This window comes from Musca domestica, unplaced genomic scaffold (genome assembly GCF_030504385.1).
Source record: "Musca domestica strain aabys unplaced genomic scaffold, Musca_domestica.polishedcontigs.V.1.1 13, whole genome shotgun sequence".
NCBI lineage: Eukaryota > Metazoa > Arthropoda > Insecta > Diptera > Muscidae > Musca > Musca domestica.
Window position 1 is genome coordinate 14,834,766 of NW_026712172.1, and position 17,152 is coordinate 14,851,917.

The 17,152-nt window shown below is 36.4% G+C and overlaps 1 protein-coding gene across 1 annotated transcript; it reads right to left on the bottom strand.

Annotated features, from left to right (window-relative positions):
• Positions 1-13,025: 13,025 nt before the first annotated feature.
• LOC101898805 (RNA polymerase II transcriptional coactivator) lies at positions 13,026-13,702 on the bottom strand. Its single transcript, XM_005191413.4, has 2 exons — positions 13,542-13,702; positions 13,026-13,452 (listed from the first exon to the last, which is right to left on the bottom strand). Exons 1-2 carry the CDS (start codon positions 13,602-13,604, stop codon positions 13,186-13,188), a joined length of 330 nt encoding a protein of 109 aa, XP_005191470.2. The 5' UTR covers positions 13,605-13,702; the 3' UTR covers positions 13,026-13,185.
• Positions 13,703-17,152: the final 3,450 nt, after the last annotated feature.

Sequence of the window (17,152 nt, forward strand, 5' to 3'; positions counted from 1 at the left end):
TTTTTGGAGATTAAAAGGAAATTGAAAAATAAAATAGATTTAATTTGCTCGATCTGAGTTTCTTGGGAATTTTTGTAATTTTAGGCAAAGCTTTTTGTGTTGAATATATTTCTTTGAGCTTTTTGGTTTTCAAAATCTTGAGCCCTATGTGGGGGAGGTACCAGAAGGAGTGAAACGATACATCCCATCTTCACAGCAGATCTAGTGTTAGTAGAAATAATGGGTGGTGTGAGATAAAAAGAGAACCGAATGCTTATTTTGGATTTTATAATCGTTTTGGTTATTCAAAACGTTGACCCTTTGTGGGGGAGGTACCACAAGGAATGGTCCGATCTCTACCATCTTTACAACAGATCTTAACATTGATAGAAATATTGAGATTTGCCAAGTCTGAATGGAATCGAATGTTAATTTCGCGTTTTTGGAGCTTCGTGGATATTCAACATTGTGGGGGAGGTATCAGAAGAAATGGACCGATTTATCCCATCTTCACAGCAGATATTGTGTTAGTAGAAATAATAGAATGTGTGAAATATGAAGAGAACCGGATGCTTATTTCGGATTTTATAATCGTTTTGGTTATTCAAAACTTTGATCCTTTGTGGGGGAGGTACCAGAAGGTATGGTCCGATCTCTTCCATCTTTATAACAGATCTTGTGTTGATGGAAATATTAAGATGTGCCCAGTCTGAATATAATCGGATTTCAATTCCGCGTTTTAGGAGCTTCATGGATATTCGAGATGTTAACCCTTTGTGGGGGAGGTAGCAGAAGGAGTGGACCAATATATCCCATCTTCACATCAGATCTTCTGTTAGTAAAAATAATTAGATATGTGCAATATGAAAGGAACCGGATGCTTATTTCGGATTTTATAATCGTTTTGGTTATTCAAAACTTTGACCCTTCGTGAGAGAGGCACCCGAAGGAATGGTCCGATCTCTACCATCTTTATAACGGATATTATGTTGATAAAAATATAAAGATTTGCCAAGTCTAAATGTAATCGGATGATAATTTCGCGTTTTATGAGTTTCACGGATATTCGAGATGTTAACCCTTTGTGGGGGAGGTACCAGAAGGAGTGGACCCATGTTTTCCACCTTTGCACCAAACCTTGGGTTAATAAAATTATTGAGATGTGTGAAATTTAAAGACAATCGCATTCTTACATCACATTTTATAAGACTTGTAATTATTCAAAATTTTGACCCTTTGTGGGGGAGGTACCAGAAGCAGTGGACCGATATTGTCCATTTTCGCACCTGACATAGCACTGATACAAATATTAGGATTCACAAAGTTGGAACAAAATCGGACTATCCTTTCTCTTTCTGTGCTGAAAATATATTTTTTGAAAATTTCGACCTTTTGTGGGAGAGGTACCAGAAGGAGTTTACAGATGTATCCCATCTTAAAACCAGACCTTGGGTTAATAAAATTATTGAGATGTGTGAAATTTGAAGACAATCGGACTCTTAAATAACATTTTATATGAATTGTAATTATTCAAAATTTTGACCATTTGTGGGGGAGGTACCAGAAGGAGTAGTCCGATATTGTCCATTTTCGCACCTGACATAGCACTGGTGCAAATATTAGGATTTGCAAAGTTGGAGCAAAATCGAATTATCGTTTATCTTACTGTGCAGAAAATATATTTTTTGAAAATTTCGACCATTAGTGGGGGAGGTACCAGAAGGAGTGGACCGATATTGGCCATTTCCAAACTCGATCTATGTTTGACAAACAAGTTTAGACCAAGTCGCATGCTCCCTTCGAGAGTTATCGTGCGCACCAACAAGCAGACAGACGAACGGACGGGCATAGCTAGATCGACTCCAAATGTCCTGAAATGGATTCCGTCCAAAGGGACCTAGAGTCTAAAACCGTTATTTCGATGAGGAACGTTTTGGCCGTATCAGAAAAGGTTCGCGTCGCAGTGCCCAAGAAATGGTTCGCGTGAGCTGCACATATCGCAATATTCCATTCGGCAAATATTGAAAAATGAGCTCGGGGTAAAGCCATTGAAATTCCAAAAAGTGCAAGAACTTACACCGCAACGGAAAGAAAATATACTCAAAAGAGCTAAAGAGTTGCTTGGACGAAAGAGTTGAACTGCCGAATTTGGTTTTCTCCGATTTGAAAACATTCATCCAGCAGTTTGTAAACAAACAAAATGATCGTGTTTAGAGGTCATCTGAAAATGTGCACCTTCGGTTAGCCACCAGAACTCAAGCGCCGGTCATGGTGATTGTGTGGGCCGCCATAACAGCCGATGGTGGCTCTCCGCTTGTATTAATCGACCGTGGCATTAGAATAAATGCCGAATATCGCGAAAATATTCTGGAGGGTGTATTAAAGCCTTGGGCACACAAACATTTTGGCCGCAGACCTTGGACATTCCAACAGAACTCAGCACCATTGCACTCAGCACGCGCCATCCAAGAATGTTTACAAAATGAGTTTCCTCGCTTCATTTCCAGCGCACAATGGCCACCAAAATCTCCGGATACCAATCCGCTAGACTATTGTGTCTGGAGTATTTTGGAAAGCAAGATTGGCACTAAAAACGGCACAAGTGTCGATCACCTCAAGCAAGCGCTTCGCCGGGAATGGGCCAAAATACCGCAGAGCAACATTGGGGCAGTGTGTGAAGGTTTCATTGGCCGTCTGAAGGCCATAATTCGTGCCAAAGGTGGCCAACTCGAACAAATCTAAACTTATTCTAAAATTTGATGCTATTTCCGACTTTTTTGCTTTAATTCAATAAAATTTAATTCAATAAAATTTAAAAAAAGTAAGAATTATGGCGTTTGACTTTGTTGCAGATTTTTATCTCACCCTGTATGTATGGTGGAGAGTATGAAAAAGATAACACGTTGGGCGCCACTTCTTGTTAATCTTTCAGAATTCATTTTTTTAGGTGTGAATACATCCTTCTACTCCAATATGAGATTTTTCTTTATTTTCCCTTCCCAAAATTCCTTTTTATCTTTTCCTTAGCCTTACAAGTGAGATATCTTGTCATAATTTAGTTAACAAAAAATTGTCTCATGGCGCCCAACGCATTTGTGATTTATATCCTGAAAAAAATTATTTTCAGATGAGAATACATTTTTCTGCCCCATATTTAATTTCCCTTCACATTGAAGGTACCCTGGTGTAATTTAGCTAAAAAACACTTATTTTCTTGGGCGCTATTTCGGATTAATCCCAAAAATTTTATTTCTTGATGTGAATATAAACTTGTCCTTTCTAATATTACCCTCCAAAATCTTTTTTCTCTCTTTCTGCATTGCATTTTTATTCCCAAAATTCTGTTTTTTTTTTTTTTGTGGAAATATACCTTTGTACTCCATTAAAAGTATTTTATTTTTTTTTTTAGATTTTCCCTTTGCATAAACCCTTTTTCCACTTTTCCTTAGCCCCACCAGGTAGGTATCTTGTCATAACATGACAAATGGCAAACGATGTTGCATCAAATTGACAATTCAAGGTTGCATTTTTGAGATAAAAAAGCAAAACAAAACTACACGACTACCACCACCACCGCCACCATTGGCTAAACACATTGCAATTTATGTAGCGCGACTTGTTCTTAAACACCACTACCAGCAACGACAAAAAACACCAACAACAATCCATTACATTACTACGAGCACAGCTCTGTATGAAGAATTTATTGATTTTTGTCTCATTTGGTTGGGTTGGGGGGAGCGAGAGCGGGAGAGAGAGAGCAAGACCGTTAAAAAAATACACAACAAGAAAAAAACTAACACAATGGTGACAACTGCTTGTAACTTGCACTCTTATCGGAAATCACACAGAGGGCCCATGTCACACAATCATACACACATGCATTCATCTTTACACAGTTATAAATCGATGGCTCTTTAAGATGAGAACACCCAACAAATGAGGTGGGTCGTTCATATAGTGGGGGGACACTCACAACAAACATTGAGAGGAGATAGAACAAAAACCAAACAAACGACGACAACATGGAATATAAACACCAAAATAAAACTAAGTGGGAACATCAAAATTTTGTTGTCGTTGTTGTTGTTTTTCAGTGGTGGTGGTGGTGGGGGTGTTTGCTGTTAGAACAAAGACTGCTAATTGTAAATCGTTAATGGAGCTAGGAAAAAATTGTAATATCTCTTTAAAGTTTAAACATACCCATATAATAATGACAGGTTGGTAGATGGGGTTGGAGTTTGTCAAACTCTTGATTATCCCTTTGGATGGAAATAAACACACACACAAACACCACAAATGTTGACAGTTGTTAGCTAAACACCTCACTTTTTTAAAACTTGGCAAAATGTGCTCTTACAATGGACACCTTTTTTATTTTTTATTTTTCCCCCAAATGCATTACAACAATAACACCATTGTTGACATGATTTTTCAGTTGTTGTAACTTTTTGTTGTTGTTGTTTTCTTTAAATCATAAATTATTATTCAATTCCATATTTAGAGAACTGAGATAAATCTGGCTACAATGATGGAACAAACTTTGCAGTGGTAGATATCGAATGCAATGCCAGAGCGAGCAGGCGCAGGCAAAATTAATCCAAACAGCAAGCTGGGTATGAGATTTTTTTATTTATGATTTAACATTAAATGCACCTGGGTAGGTGAATTTTTTTCTCACAGCTCAAAAAAACACAACTGGACTGGATATTGCACAATTTGGTTGCAATAATTTTTATTTATTTATTTATTTATTTATTTTTTAAAGAATTGTAATTTAAAATTATTCCAATTTTTTATTCAATTTTTAATTTAATATGCACAGGTTTCTTTTGCATTTTCAAATTATTTCTTTCTTCATTTCTCCTATGCAAATTACTTTTCTTTATATTATTTTTCTGACACACTTCATTTTTTATAATTCTTTAATCGAAAACGAAACATACACAGAAAACGCACTCACGCACGCATTAATTTTCGTAATTTTATTTTACGGTAAAGAAGACGAAGAACTCACGAAGCAAAATAGCCGTACTTCCGCTTGTTCAATAAAAATAGCCGTTAACCGTCACCGTCGTCGCCGTTGAAACACTGAATGGTATTCTTTGAAATGTGTGCTTTGATACCGGTACATTACCAATACACACAGTGTCTCTCCCTCCAGTAGACATAACATAAAAAAAGTCAGTGTGCACGAGAGAGAGAGAGAGAGAGAGAGTACAAAAAAATAAGAAAATCCCCCAAACAGGGTTGCCACTAACATTTTAAGAAAAATCGTCTCATTTTCAGAAAAAAATGGAATTGCTTTTCAGAAATGGCAAAATAAAACATATTTATAAGTAAATGAAACAAAAGTATTTATTACATATTAAAAACAGAGAATTAATGTGCATAAATATATATTTCATTAGAAAAGCATTAAACATTCAGATTTTCCCCTTAATACATCGAGAAAAAAATTATAAAACTAGTAGATTCTGCAAGTTCTGGGGCTCAATTCTTGTTCTATAAAAATGTGAAATAAAAACTTTTATAAAGAAAAGAAATGTCATATGAAAAATTTTATAAAGGAAATATTTTTCCTTTCATATTTTCATAGAACAAGAATCCAGCCCCTGAAACAGAGCAAAGGCTAATAAATTGTTGGTTTTTTTTTTAAATAAAGCTTTTATTTCATGTAACTATCCTTTTTTTGTAAATAAAAATGCAATCCTTAGTGTGATCTTTAAGATTTACCTACAACACGGTGTACTATACAGGGTGAGATAAAAAAATTGCAACAAAGTCAAACACCATACTATTTACATTTTTGTTTTAATTTTATTGACTGAAAGCAAAAATGTCGGAAATAGCCTTAAATTTTAGAATAATTTAGATTTGTTCGAATTGGTCACCTTTGGTACGAATTATGGCCTTCAAACGGTCAATGAAACCGTCATACGCTGCCCGAATGTTGCTCTGCGGTATTTTGACCCATTCCCGGTGAAGCGCTAGCTTGAGGTGATCGACACTTTCGCATTTTTTAGTGCCAACCTTGCTTTCCAAAATACTCCAGACATAATAGTACAACGGATTGGTATCTGGTGATTTTGGAAATGCTGGAAATGAAGCGAGGAACCTCATTTTGTAACCATTCATGGGTAGCGCGTGCTCAGTCCTGTTGGAATGTCCAAGGACTGCGGCAAAATTTTTGCATGCCCAAGGCTGTAATACACCCTCCAGAATATTTTCGCGATAATATTCGGCATTAATTCTGACATTTATTCTTAATACGAGCGGAGAGCGACCGGCTATTATGGAGGCCCATACCATCACCCTGGCCGGCGTTTGAGTTCTGGTGGTCAACCGAAACTCCACATTTTCAGCTGATCATTTTGTTTGTTTACAAACTGCTGGGCAACGAATGTTTTCTCATCGGTGCAAACCAAATTCGGCAGTTCACCAGATTCGACCAAGCAAAGCAACTCTTTTAGCTCCTTCGAATCTATTTTCTTTCTGTTGTGATGTAAGTTCTTGCACTTTTTGAAATTTCTATGGCTTTACTCCGAGCTCATTTTTCAATATTTGCCGAATGAAATATTGCGATATGTGCAGCTCACGAGCCATTTTTCGGCCACTGCGATGCGGGCTCCAATGAAGAGCATTTATTTCGCATTCGGGACCGGTCAATTGGTCCCCTAGATCGTACCACATAATGCCCTTAGACTGTTTTTGTGGGGCTATGTTAACGTTAATTTCAATAGGATGAGACTGCTTCAATTGACGCACTGGAAAGCAACATTGGAGCATTTATTCGTGAAATATTAGCCGAAATATTGGAAAGAGTATGACAAAATTGGACAAAAATAAAATAATCTTTAAACATTACATTATTAATTGATAAAGATTCAATTCATTTTTCTGACTTTCGCTTAAAAAAACATTCCTATAGCACTTAAAAAATCACCATTTACAAAACACGCTATCAAGATCATATTAAATCTGATATTACCTTAGTGAAATGTGTAATAATTTGTGTATATTTTATTAAAATGTCGTCATTTTTGAGGCTAAAATCAATAAAATTGGCAACCCTTCCCCAATGATAACAGCGATTGTTATGCTATCGATAACAAACCAATCCTTTTGGGGCAAAGACAGAAAATGAAAATATTGTACAATGGGGGAGAGAGAGAGTGAGTTCTCTCGTTCTCACCAAGCAATGGGCCGTTATAAAGCATGCACAGCATGCCTTGCTTATTGGAATTTCATTTTAAACTAATAAAATATAAATGAAATAATTAATATTAATTTAAAAATAAAAAAATTAATGCTTAATATAATAATAAATATTTGTAAAAATGTTAATATAAATTAAATAATATTAGTAAATATAAATAAAAAATTTAATAACATTTTATGAGATGTTTCAGTGCAACATGTTAATGATGCCCTTCTCACCAAAGGAGAACTCAAGTGGGATTCTCTCTTATCAGATTAGTGAGGACAAATGAGAAACAGGGCCCACAAATTAAACGTCTTTTGATGTGAAAATTGTTAAACAAATCATATTTCTTGAAGTCCAAAAAATCATATTAGAGCAATGCACCAATGGGTTAATGCATTGTTAGAAAGCCCCCTGTACGATTTGCAAATAATATAATAATTTACCTAATTCCGTAAGAGTTTTGTCGTAAATCTAGAAACTTGAATGAATTGTCAAATTTAAACGTTAATAATAAAGTAAGTCAAAAACACTCACAAATAATTATCTAATTCAATATAATTATTTTACTTATTTTAAGACTTTGATTGGCCTGCGAAGGAGTTGTGAAACAGCTGGAAATTATGGAAAATACTTAAAGTATAACCTAGGGTAATGTTTGTTTTCTTGAAATTCTTATAAATTATAAATTAGTTCTTGTATATTTTACTATAGGCCAGACCAAAGTTACAGTTGATGCTATAGCTTAGTTAAATGTGACGGAGTACAGAAGTTAATACGAGCTCAGAACGATACGAATATGTAAGAATTACATTTTAGTAAAATGAAAGATATGTCTAATCTTGTTTCTTTTCAGATCAAATTATAACATCAATTATCAGAAAGGATGGAACTGCGAAATCTCTAAAGAGGGTAATGACGAAAAAAGAGTTTAAAATCCATGAGTATTTTCCGTATGCGGAAATCACTCTAGCTTCCCAACGAAATAAATGATCTGTTCCAGTACCTGCAAGAATCTACTATTTTTGAAATTTTCTTCGATATCATAAAGGAAAAATCGGTTATCGTAGTAAAAACTTTTATATTCTTGCAGTTCTGGAATATACCAAAGGTTGATCAATTTTTAGTCAGATATATTGAAAATGGGACATATGGATCCACATTTTTAAATAGCCCCCAGAAGTACCGCCAGATTTAAGGTGTTTTGGCTGTTTTAATTTTAGACATAACAAAATATATATATTCTTGATTAGCGTAAAATTCTAAAACGATTTAGCCCTGTCCGTCCGTCCATTTGTACTTCTGTTGTAATCACGCTAGACTCAAAACGAATAAAGAAGCTAAAATTTTGCACAGTTCAGTCTTTTGTCTGCAGACAATTCAAGTTCGAAGATGGGCTATATCGGTCCACGATATCGTATAACACCCATACTACGGTACCCCCCCCCCCCCCCCCCCCCGATATTCGGTTTTTTATGATATGAGCGACATTATTCACCGGAATTGTTTTAAATTTGGTATTTGAAGTTCGTAATGGATACTACAGCCTATGACAGGAGATTGCCTGTTCAGGTCCACGTCTTCGTATATTCCCCATATAACGGTACCTCCCAATATTCGGTATTTTGATGATATTGGGTACATTATTCACCGATTTTTTTTAGTTCCGCATTTGAATATTGTAATGGCTTATGACAAAAATTATGACCCTAATATAACAGCTTCATTCCGTATTTTTAAGATTTTAACGGAATTTTTAACTGATTTTATTTTTTTTGAGAATCGCCAAATCCGTTCCAAATGGTGGAGGGTATTCATAGTTCGGCCGGCGGGATTTTTTACTCGTTTTTTAATATTTTACCGATGCAGATACTTAAACAGGTTTTTGTGAAAAACCTCATAGGATTCCTATAATATATTTTAACTCCAATTTAATTTATATTTTCAAAATTTCAGAGTTTTTAATTTTTTTTTTTTTTTTGTAAATCCTTAAACATTTTTATATATTTGGAAAAAATTAGTTGGTATTATTTAAAGCTGATATTTTTATTTTTCGAAAATATTTCTTACCAGATATTCAAAATCTTTTCAAAATATTATAAAAAATATTTTATTATGCATTTCCAAACCCCATAATTACACATTAAGAACCTAAATTATAACCGAATTATATCGCATAATTTCAATTTGTTTTGAATCTCTACAATGCGACACGTGACGTCATTATTACCCTCTAATTTAAATCAAGGCAAACGGACACACACACCCCTGCACCTACCGCGTCAAGGATGCTGAGTGGTGCATCGGATGCAATATTTAGTAGCATATCATTAAAATGCACATTTTAGTTTTTGCTGTTGTTGTTGACACGAGTACGAGGGAGGAAATGTCCCACTCTATATGTTTCGTCAGACATTTGTCACATCCCATTCAAATGGGAACTGAAAACTTTCACAAATGAAAAGAGCTGCATTTTGACATTAACCCCGGACAACCTTCAACGAACCTTGACAAAACGGCAGCAACATCAGCAACCAAACACAGAAGGGTGGGTGGTAGGTTGATTATGCATGTAACTACTACTGGCTTTTGTGGATTTCCTGCAACAATCCAAAAAATCCCAGAGTGTAATAGAATTCGCATTCGTAAGTTGTAATTTCCGCACGAATCACAGCACCCACCCACCCCGATTTGTAGACGCCGTTGGCAGAACAAAAACACCACCTTTGCCACTAATTTATGTCAAGTCATGTTCACCATAATCTCCCGGGAGATGTTGATGAAATGCCTTATTTTCCAAAATTTAAAGGATTTAATTTCAACATTTTGAGCTAGAGATAAGGTCAAAAGGGAAAGTGGGTGAGAGGAGAAGTTCTTAATATTCTCAAAATAATGCGAGCTAGTATTCCAATTGGAGATGATCGGAAATCCAGCTGGTGGCACACATTTCCTATGATGAAGCATGAAACAAGTAAAAGAAATTTTAGGAAATGTCAAAAAACGAGTCGAATTCAGCTAACAATACCCTCCACCATTTGGAAGGAACAATAAGTAAAAGAAAATCCGTTGAAAAATGACCTCAACAGCTAATTATCTGCCAGATAAAGCGACGCCTACTACGATCTTCAAATACCAAGTTTGAGTTAAATCTGTTAAAAACTTTCGCCAACATCATAAATATAACTACCGTAGGGAGGTTCTGATGCAAAATGTTATGCAATGCCATTGAAAAAATTGAGAGAAATCATTAAAATACCAAGTATCAGGAGGACCACTTATATGGGGAATATACCAAAGCTTGGATCTATATGGACAGCTCTTTGCAAGGATGCTTCCTACATACTGAGAACACAAGCTGCTAATTTTCAGCAAATTCCGTACAAAAATATGACTGAAATAGCTAAAACACCTTAGATCATATGGAGACTATAGGGAGAGATAACAAAACTGCAGCAAAATTAAACGCCATAATTTTTACATTTTTTTTTTAAATTTTATTGAATGGAAGCAAATATTGTCGGAAACAGCATCAAATTTTAGAATAAGTTTAGATTTGTTCGAATTGGTCACCTTTTGCACGAATTATGGCCTTTAAACGGCCAATGAAACCGTCACACGCTGCCCAAATGTTGCTCTGCGGTATTTTGGCCCATTTCCGGCGAAGCGCTTGTTTGAGGTGATCGACACTTTGATATTTTTTAATGCAAACCTTGCTTTGTAAAATACTCCAGTCACATTAGTCCAACGGATTGGTATCCGGAGATTTTGGTGGCCATTGTGCGCTGGAAATGAAGCGAGCACCCTTATTTGTAAACATTCTTGGGTGGCGCGTGCTGAGTGCGATGGTGGCGAGTCCTTTTGGAATGTCCAAGGTCTGCAGCCAAAATGTTTGCGTGTCCAAGGCTTTGATACACCCTCCAGAATATTTTCGCGGTAATATTCGGTATTTATTCTGATGGCACGGTCGATTAATACGAGCGAAGAGCGACCATCGGCTGCTATGGCGGCCCACACCATCACCATGGCTGGCGCTTGAGTTCTGGTGGCCAACCGAAGGTGCACATTTTCAGCTGACCTCTTTGGCAAATAAAAACGATCATTTTGTTTGTTTACAAATTGCTGGACAACGAATGTTTTCTCATCGGAGAAAACCAAATTCGGCAGTTCACCACTTTCGGCCAAGCGAAGCAACTTTCTAGCTCTTTTGAGTTCTTGTACTTTTTTGAATTTCAATGGCTTTACCCCGACCTCATTTTTCAATATTTGCCAAATGGAATATTGTGATATGTTAAGCTTACGAGCCAGCTGTCGGACGAATTGCTTAGAAATGACAGCATTCTGAAGATGGTTGCAGTTTTTTCATCTCACTCTGTATGGGGGCTATACGAAGATGTGGACCTGCACAGACAATCTCTTGTCATAGGCTGTAGCATCCATTTCGAACTTCAAACTATTCCGTTGAATAATGTCGTTAAAATCATCAAAATGCCGAATATCGGGAGGTGCCATTATATATTGGCTACACGAAAACGTGGACCTGCACGGACAATTTTCTGTCGTAGACTGTAGCATCCGTTACGAACTTCAAATACCACATTTGAAACAATTCCAAAATACGGAAAATAGGGAGGTTCATTTATATGGGGGCTATACCAAAACGTGGGCCCACATGACCCATTTACAATACCAAAAGTCCTGCAGACATAATATTCATTTGAGTAAAATTTTATCAACCTACTGCATTTCGTTCGGAAGCTGAAGTGATTTCCACAGACGGATAGACGGACGGACTTCGCTAAGTCGACGTAGAATTTTATGCTGATCAAGAATATATATACTTTGTGGGGTCTAAAACGTATATTTCGAGGTGTTACAAACGGAATGACAAACTTAATATACCCTTCATACTATGGTGGAGGGTATAATAATGTGGTTATAATGACCAAATATACGAAGGCACATCCTCCCACTTATGAGTGATAAAAGAAGTGGAAGAGGAAATTGAACCCGTTACAAACTCATAGCACCAAATTTTAAGCAATTCTGTTCAAAAAATGTGGTCTAAATAGTCAACATACCAAATATTGGGAGGTCCATTTACGAACTTAACCTTCCTACTGACAAAATTTTAGCATTCTATTTCAATTCGTTCAAAGATAGCGTAATTACAACAGACAAGGTTTATCGACTTAGAAATTTACGTTGACCCAGAATATATAGACTTGCTTGCTTGATAAAATGAACAGATTATCAAACTCAAACAGTCAAGACTAATTCAATGTTTTTATCGACGAAGCCAGGAATACCTTTCAAAACCATTTCAGCTGTGGGACCCAACAGAAGAAACATGAGATTTTTCAAGCAAAAAGTACGGAAAATATCTAAAAGTTTAGAGATGAGAAAATGCAATTTTGTAGCTTAATGTAGCAAAACGTGTTGAACACAATCCGAGATTGTTAATTTTTATATATTTTCGGAAGATTTTCTTTAAAAAATCCCAATTTTTTGTTTGTTGGGTTCGGAGGCCATTTTCAAAGGCTCTTTTAGAACCTAAAAGAATCGCCTATTTTTTCAATTTTTGCAATTTTTTTATTTAAATTAAGAAAAATTGCATCTTTGTATGTACGGAAAGAACCAAGCTTTTCAGGATCTATATTTCCATGATTGTCGTAAAAAATGCCATTATATCACGTACTTACAATGTCAAACGCAATCACTTACGTGATTGAAATCAAATTGATTTAATTGCTTAGAAGTCGTTCTCTTCGCATCTAACCCATATTTCCCATTTGTAAGGGCTTTTTCGAGACGCAATGTTAATACACCAAAAAACACAACTGAAATTATTTCATTTTAATTTTATTGAAAACTAAACAAATAAAAAAGTAGAAAATAACGAATGTATGATTCAAAGCATACTCCAAGGTATATAATATAAATATATACCTTGATATACTTCTTAACAGTACAGTAGTGGATATAATAATGGCAACATAAAAAAACTAATCTTCGATAGCTGCATTAATTTCATCAGCATATTCGAGTAGTTTCTTCCACTGGCTCACCGATAGTGATATGCCCTTTTTGCCCGGCAGTATTTCTCCATTCTTTTCATAGTATTCACGAATGTCAATCAGTTTTTTGCCACGGAATTCATTGATGCGTACCTGGCGCTGTTTCTCCAGAACCCATTGATTATTGTTGCCGCCACTTTTGTTCTTATCCGCACCACCACCGGTATCTTTGGATTTTTTTGGTGGCGGGGCACGCTAAAAGAAATGCGAGGAAATACATATAGAATTTTTGATTTATATATGTACGTTTTGATTCCATAGATATATTTGGAAATACTACTCACATCATCTGGTCCCGAATCACTGTCTGAGGTAGATTCATTCTTTTTTGGTTTTGATTTCGGCATTTCGTTTCCTGAGTTGTGTTGTGTTGTTTGGCAAAGAAAATGCTAAAAAGCCGGCCGATTTAAGCGGTTTTGTTTGTTGAGTTGCAATAGAGGTGACAAACAATCGATGGCAATATCTGTAGTATCGATAGTTTAATCTTCAAGGGAATATCGATTGCAATATCGCACGACATGTCAGTAATAATACCATGTTCTTTTTAAAATTAATTCGTAGCGCATTTTTGAACTTTTTCTTTGATTATTTTTTTAGGAATTTGATTACAAATACAAGACCTACGCACCGATATGAAAAGCAGATATGATTGTCTTTCTTTCAGAGATATATATTGATATTAAAAACCGCAACAATGTGAAAATTTTACTACGATAATCGACTTACCCATTATGATATGGAAAAAAAAAATTGTGGAACTAGTACATTCTTGCAGGTTCTGAAATAGAGCAATTGTATCATTAATTTCACTTTTTTGTACCATTAATGACCACTTTGCAATTTCATCACAATTATTCCGTTGGCAACGACTAATTGTCAAGATATGTATTCATTGTTCTGGAGGGAGATTTAAGGCCTGGGGCACACAAACATTTTGGCTACAGACCTTGGACATTTTAACAGGACTCAGCACCATTGCACTACGCACGCGCCACCCAAGAATGGTTGCAAAATGTCGTTCTTCACTTCATTCCCGGCGCGCAATGGTCACCAAAAACTCCGGATACAAATCCGTTGGACTATTGTGTCTGGAGTATTTTGGAAAGCAAGGTATGCATTAAAAAATACCAAAGTGTCGATCACCTCAAACAAGCGCTTCGCCGGGAATGGGCCAAAATACCGCAGAGCAACATTCGGGCAGCGTGTGATGGTTTCATTGACCGTTTGAAGGCCATAATTCGTGCCAAAGGTGACCAATTCGAACAAATCTAAAATTTAATGCTATTTCCGACATTTTTTGCTTTCATTCAATAAAATTTAAAAAAAAAATAAAAATTATGGCGTTTGACTTTGTTGCAGTTTTTTTATCTCACCCTGTATATATTTTTAATAATAAGGTGCTACGATTCGTAAGATTCTAAGTCGATTCAGTCTCTTTCGTCCCTCCTCTGTCCGTCTGTTACAATCACGCCAGAGTCCAAACGACATGTGATGGAAAGCTAAAATTTTGCATAGAATTGTCTTTTGTCTACAGACAGGTCTAGTTCGAAGATGAGCTATATCGGTTCACGTTTTCATATAGCCCCCATATAATTGTACCGCCCCATATTCGGTATTTTTCAGATTTTAGCTACACTTTCTAACGCAGTAGTTTAAAATTCCGTATTTAGAGTTCAGCACAGGTTCCACCTCCTCTGGCACAATATTATTCATATGGGTCCACTTTTTCGTACAGCCCCGATATAACCCCCCATATTCGATATTTTGAAATTTTACCCAAACTTTCTAAAATTAACTCCTTTTTATGCCCTCCACCGTAGTATGGAGGGTATATTAAGTTTGTCATTCCGTTTGTAACACCTCGAAATATACATTTTCGACCCCATAAAGTATATATATTATTGATGAGCATAAAAATATCGATTTAGCGATGTCCGTCCATCTGTGGAAATCACTCAAGCATCCGAACGAAATGCAGTAGGTTGATAACATTTTACTCATATGTATATTATGTCTGCGGGACTTTTGGTATTGAAAATGGGCCATGTAGTTCCGTGTTTGGTATAGCCCCCATATAATGATATCTCCCTATTTTCGCATTATCGTGATTTAAGCGACATTATTCACCGGAAATATTTCAAATTTGGTATTTGCAGTTCGTAATAATTTCTACAGCCTAAGACAAAAAATTGTCAGTGCAGATCCACGTCTTCGTATAGCCCCCATATAACTGCACCTCCCGATATTCGGAATTTTGATGATTTTAGCGACATCATTCATCGGAATTGTTTCAAATTGGGTATTTGAAGTTCGTAATGGATACTACAGCCTAAGACAGAAAATTGTCTGTGCAGGTCCACGTCTTCGTATAGCCCCAATATAGAGGTACCTCCCGATATTAGGTATTTTGATGATTGTTGCGACATTATTCACCGGAATTGTTTCAACTTTGGTATTTAAAGTTCGTAATGGATACCACGGCATAAGACAGAAAATTTGCTGTGCCGGTCCACGTCTTCGTATGGCCCCATATAGCGGTACCTCCCGATATTCGGTACTTTGATGATTTAAGCGACATTATTCACCGGAATTGTTTCAAATTTGGTATTTGAAGTTCGTAATGGATTCAACAGCCTAAGACAAAAAATCATCTGTGCAGGCCCACGTTTTCGTATAGCCCCCATATAACGGTACCTCCCGATATTCGGTATTTTGATGATTTTAGCGACATTATTCATCGGAATTGTTTCAAATTTGGTATTTGAAGTTCGTAATGGATACTACAGCTTAAGACAGAAAATTACCTGTGCAGGTCCACGTCTTCGTATAGCCCCCATATAACGGCACCTCCCGATTATCGATATTTTGATGATTTTATTCGCCGGAATTGTTTCAAATTTGGTATTTGAAGTTCGTAATGGATACTACAGCCTACGACAGAAAATTGTCAGTGCAGGTCCACGTCTTCGTATAGCCCCACATAACTATACCTCCCGATATTCGGTATTTTGATGATTTTAGCGACATTATTCACCGGAATGGTTTCAAATTTGGTATTTGAAGTTCGTAATGGATACTACAGCCTATGCCAGAAAATTTTCTATGCAGCTCCACGTTTTCGCATAGCCCCCATATAGCGGTACCTCCCGATATTCGGTATTTTGATGATTCCAGCGACATTATTCACCGGAATTGTTTCAAATTTGGTATTTGAAGTTCGTAATGGATACTACAGCCTAAGACAGAAAATTGTCTGTGCAGGTCCACGTCTTCGTATAGCCCCAATATAGAGGTACCTCCCGATATTAGGTATTTTGATGATTGTTGCGACATTATTCACCGGAATTGTTTCAACTTTGGTATTTAAAGTTCGTAATGGATACCACGGCATAAGACAGAAAATTTGCTGTGCCGGTCCACGTCTTCGTATGGCCCCATATAGCGGTACCTCCCGATATTCGGTACTTTGATGATTTAAGCGACATTATTCACCGGAATTGTTTCAAATTTGGTATTTTAAGTTCGTATTGGATTCAACAGCCTATGCCAGAAAATTGTTTTCGTATAGGCCCCATATAACGGTTCCTCCCCATATTCAGTATTTTGATGATTTTAGCGACATTATTCACCAGAATTGTTTCAAATTTGGTATTTGAAGTTCGTATTGGATACTACAGCCTAAGACAGCAAATTGTCTGTGCAGGTCCACATGTATAGCCCCCATGTAACGGTACCTCCCGATATTCGATGATTTAGCGACATTATTCACCGGAATTGTTTCAAATTTGGTATTTGAAGTTCGTAATGGATACTACAACCTATGCCAGAAAAATTTCTATGCAGCTACACGTCTTCGTATAGCCCCATATTGCGGTAACTCCCGATAGTCGGTATT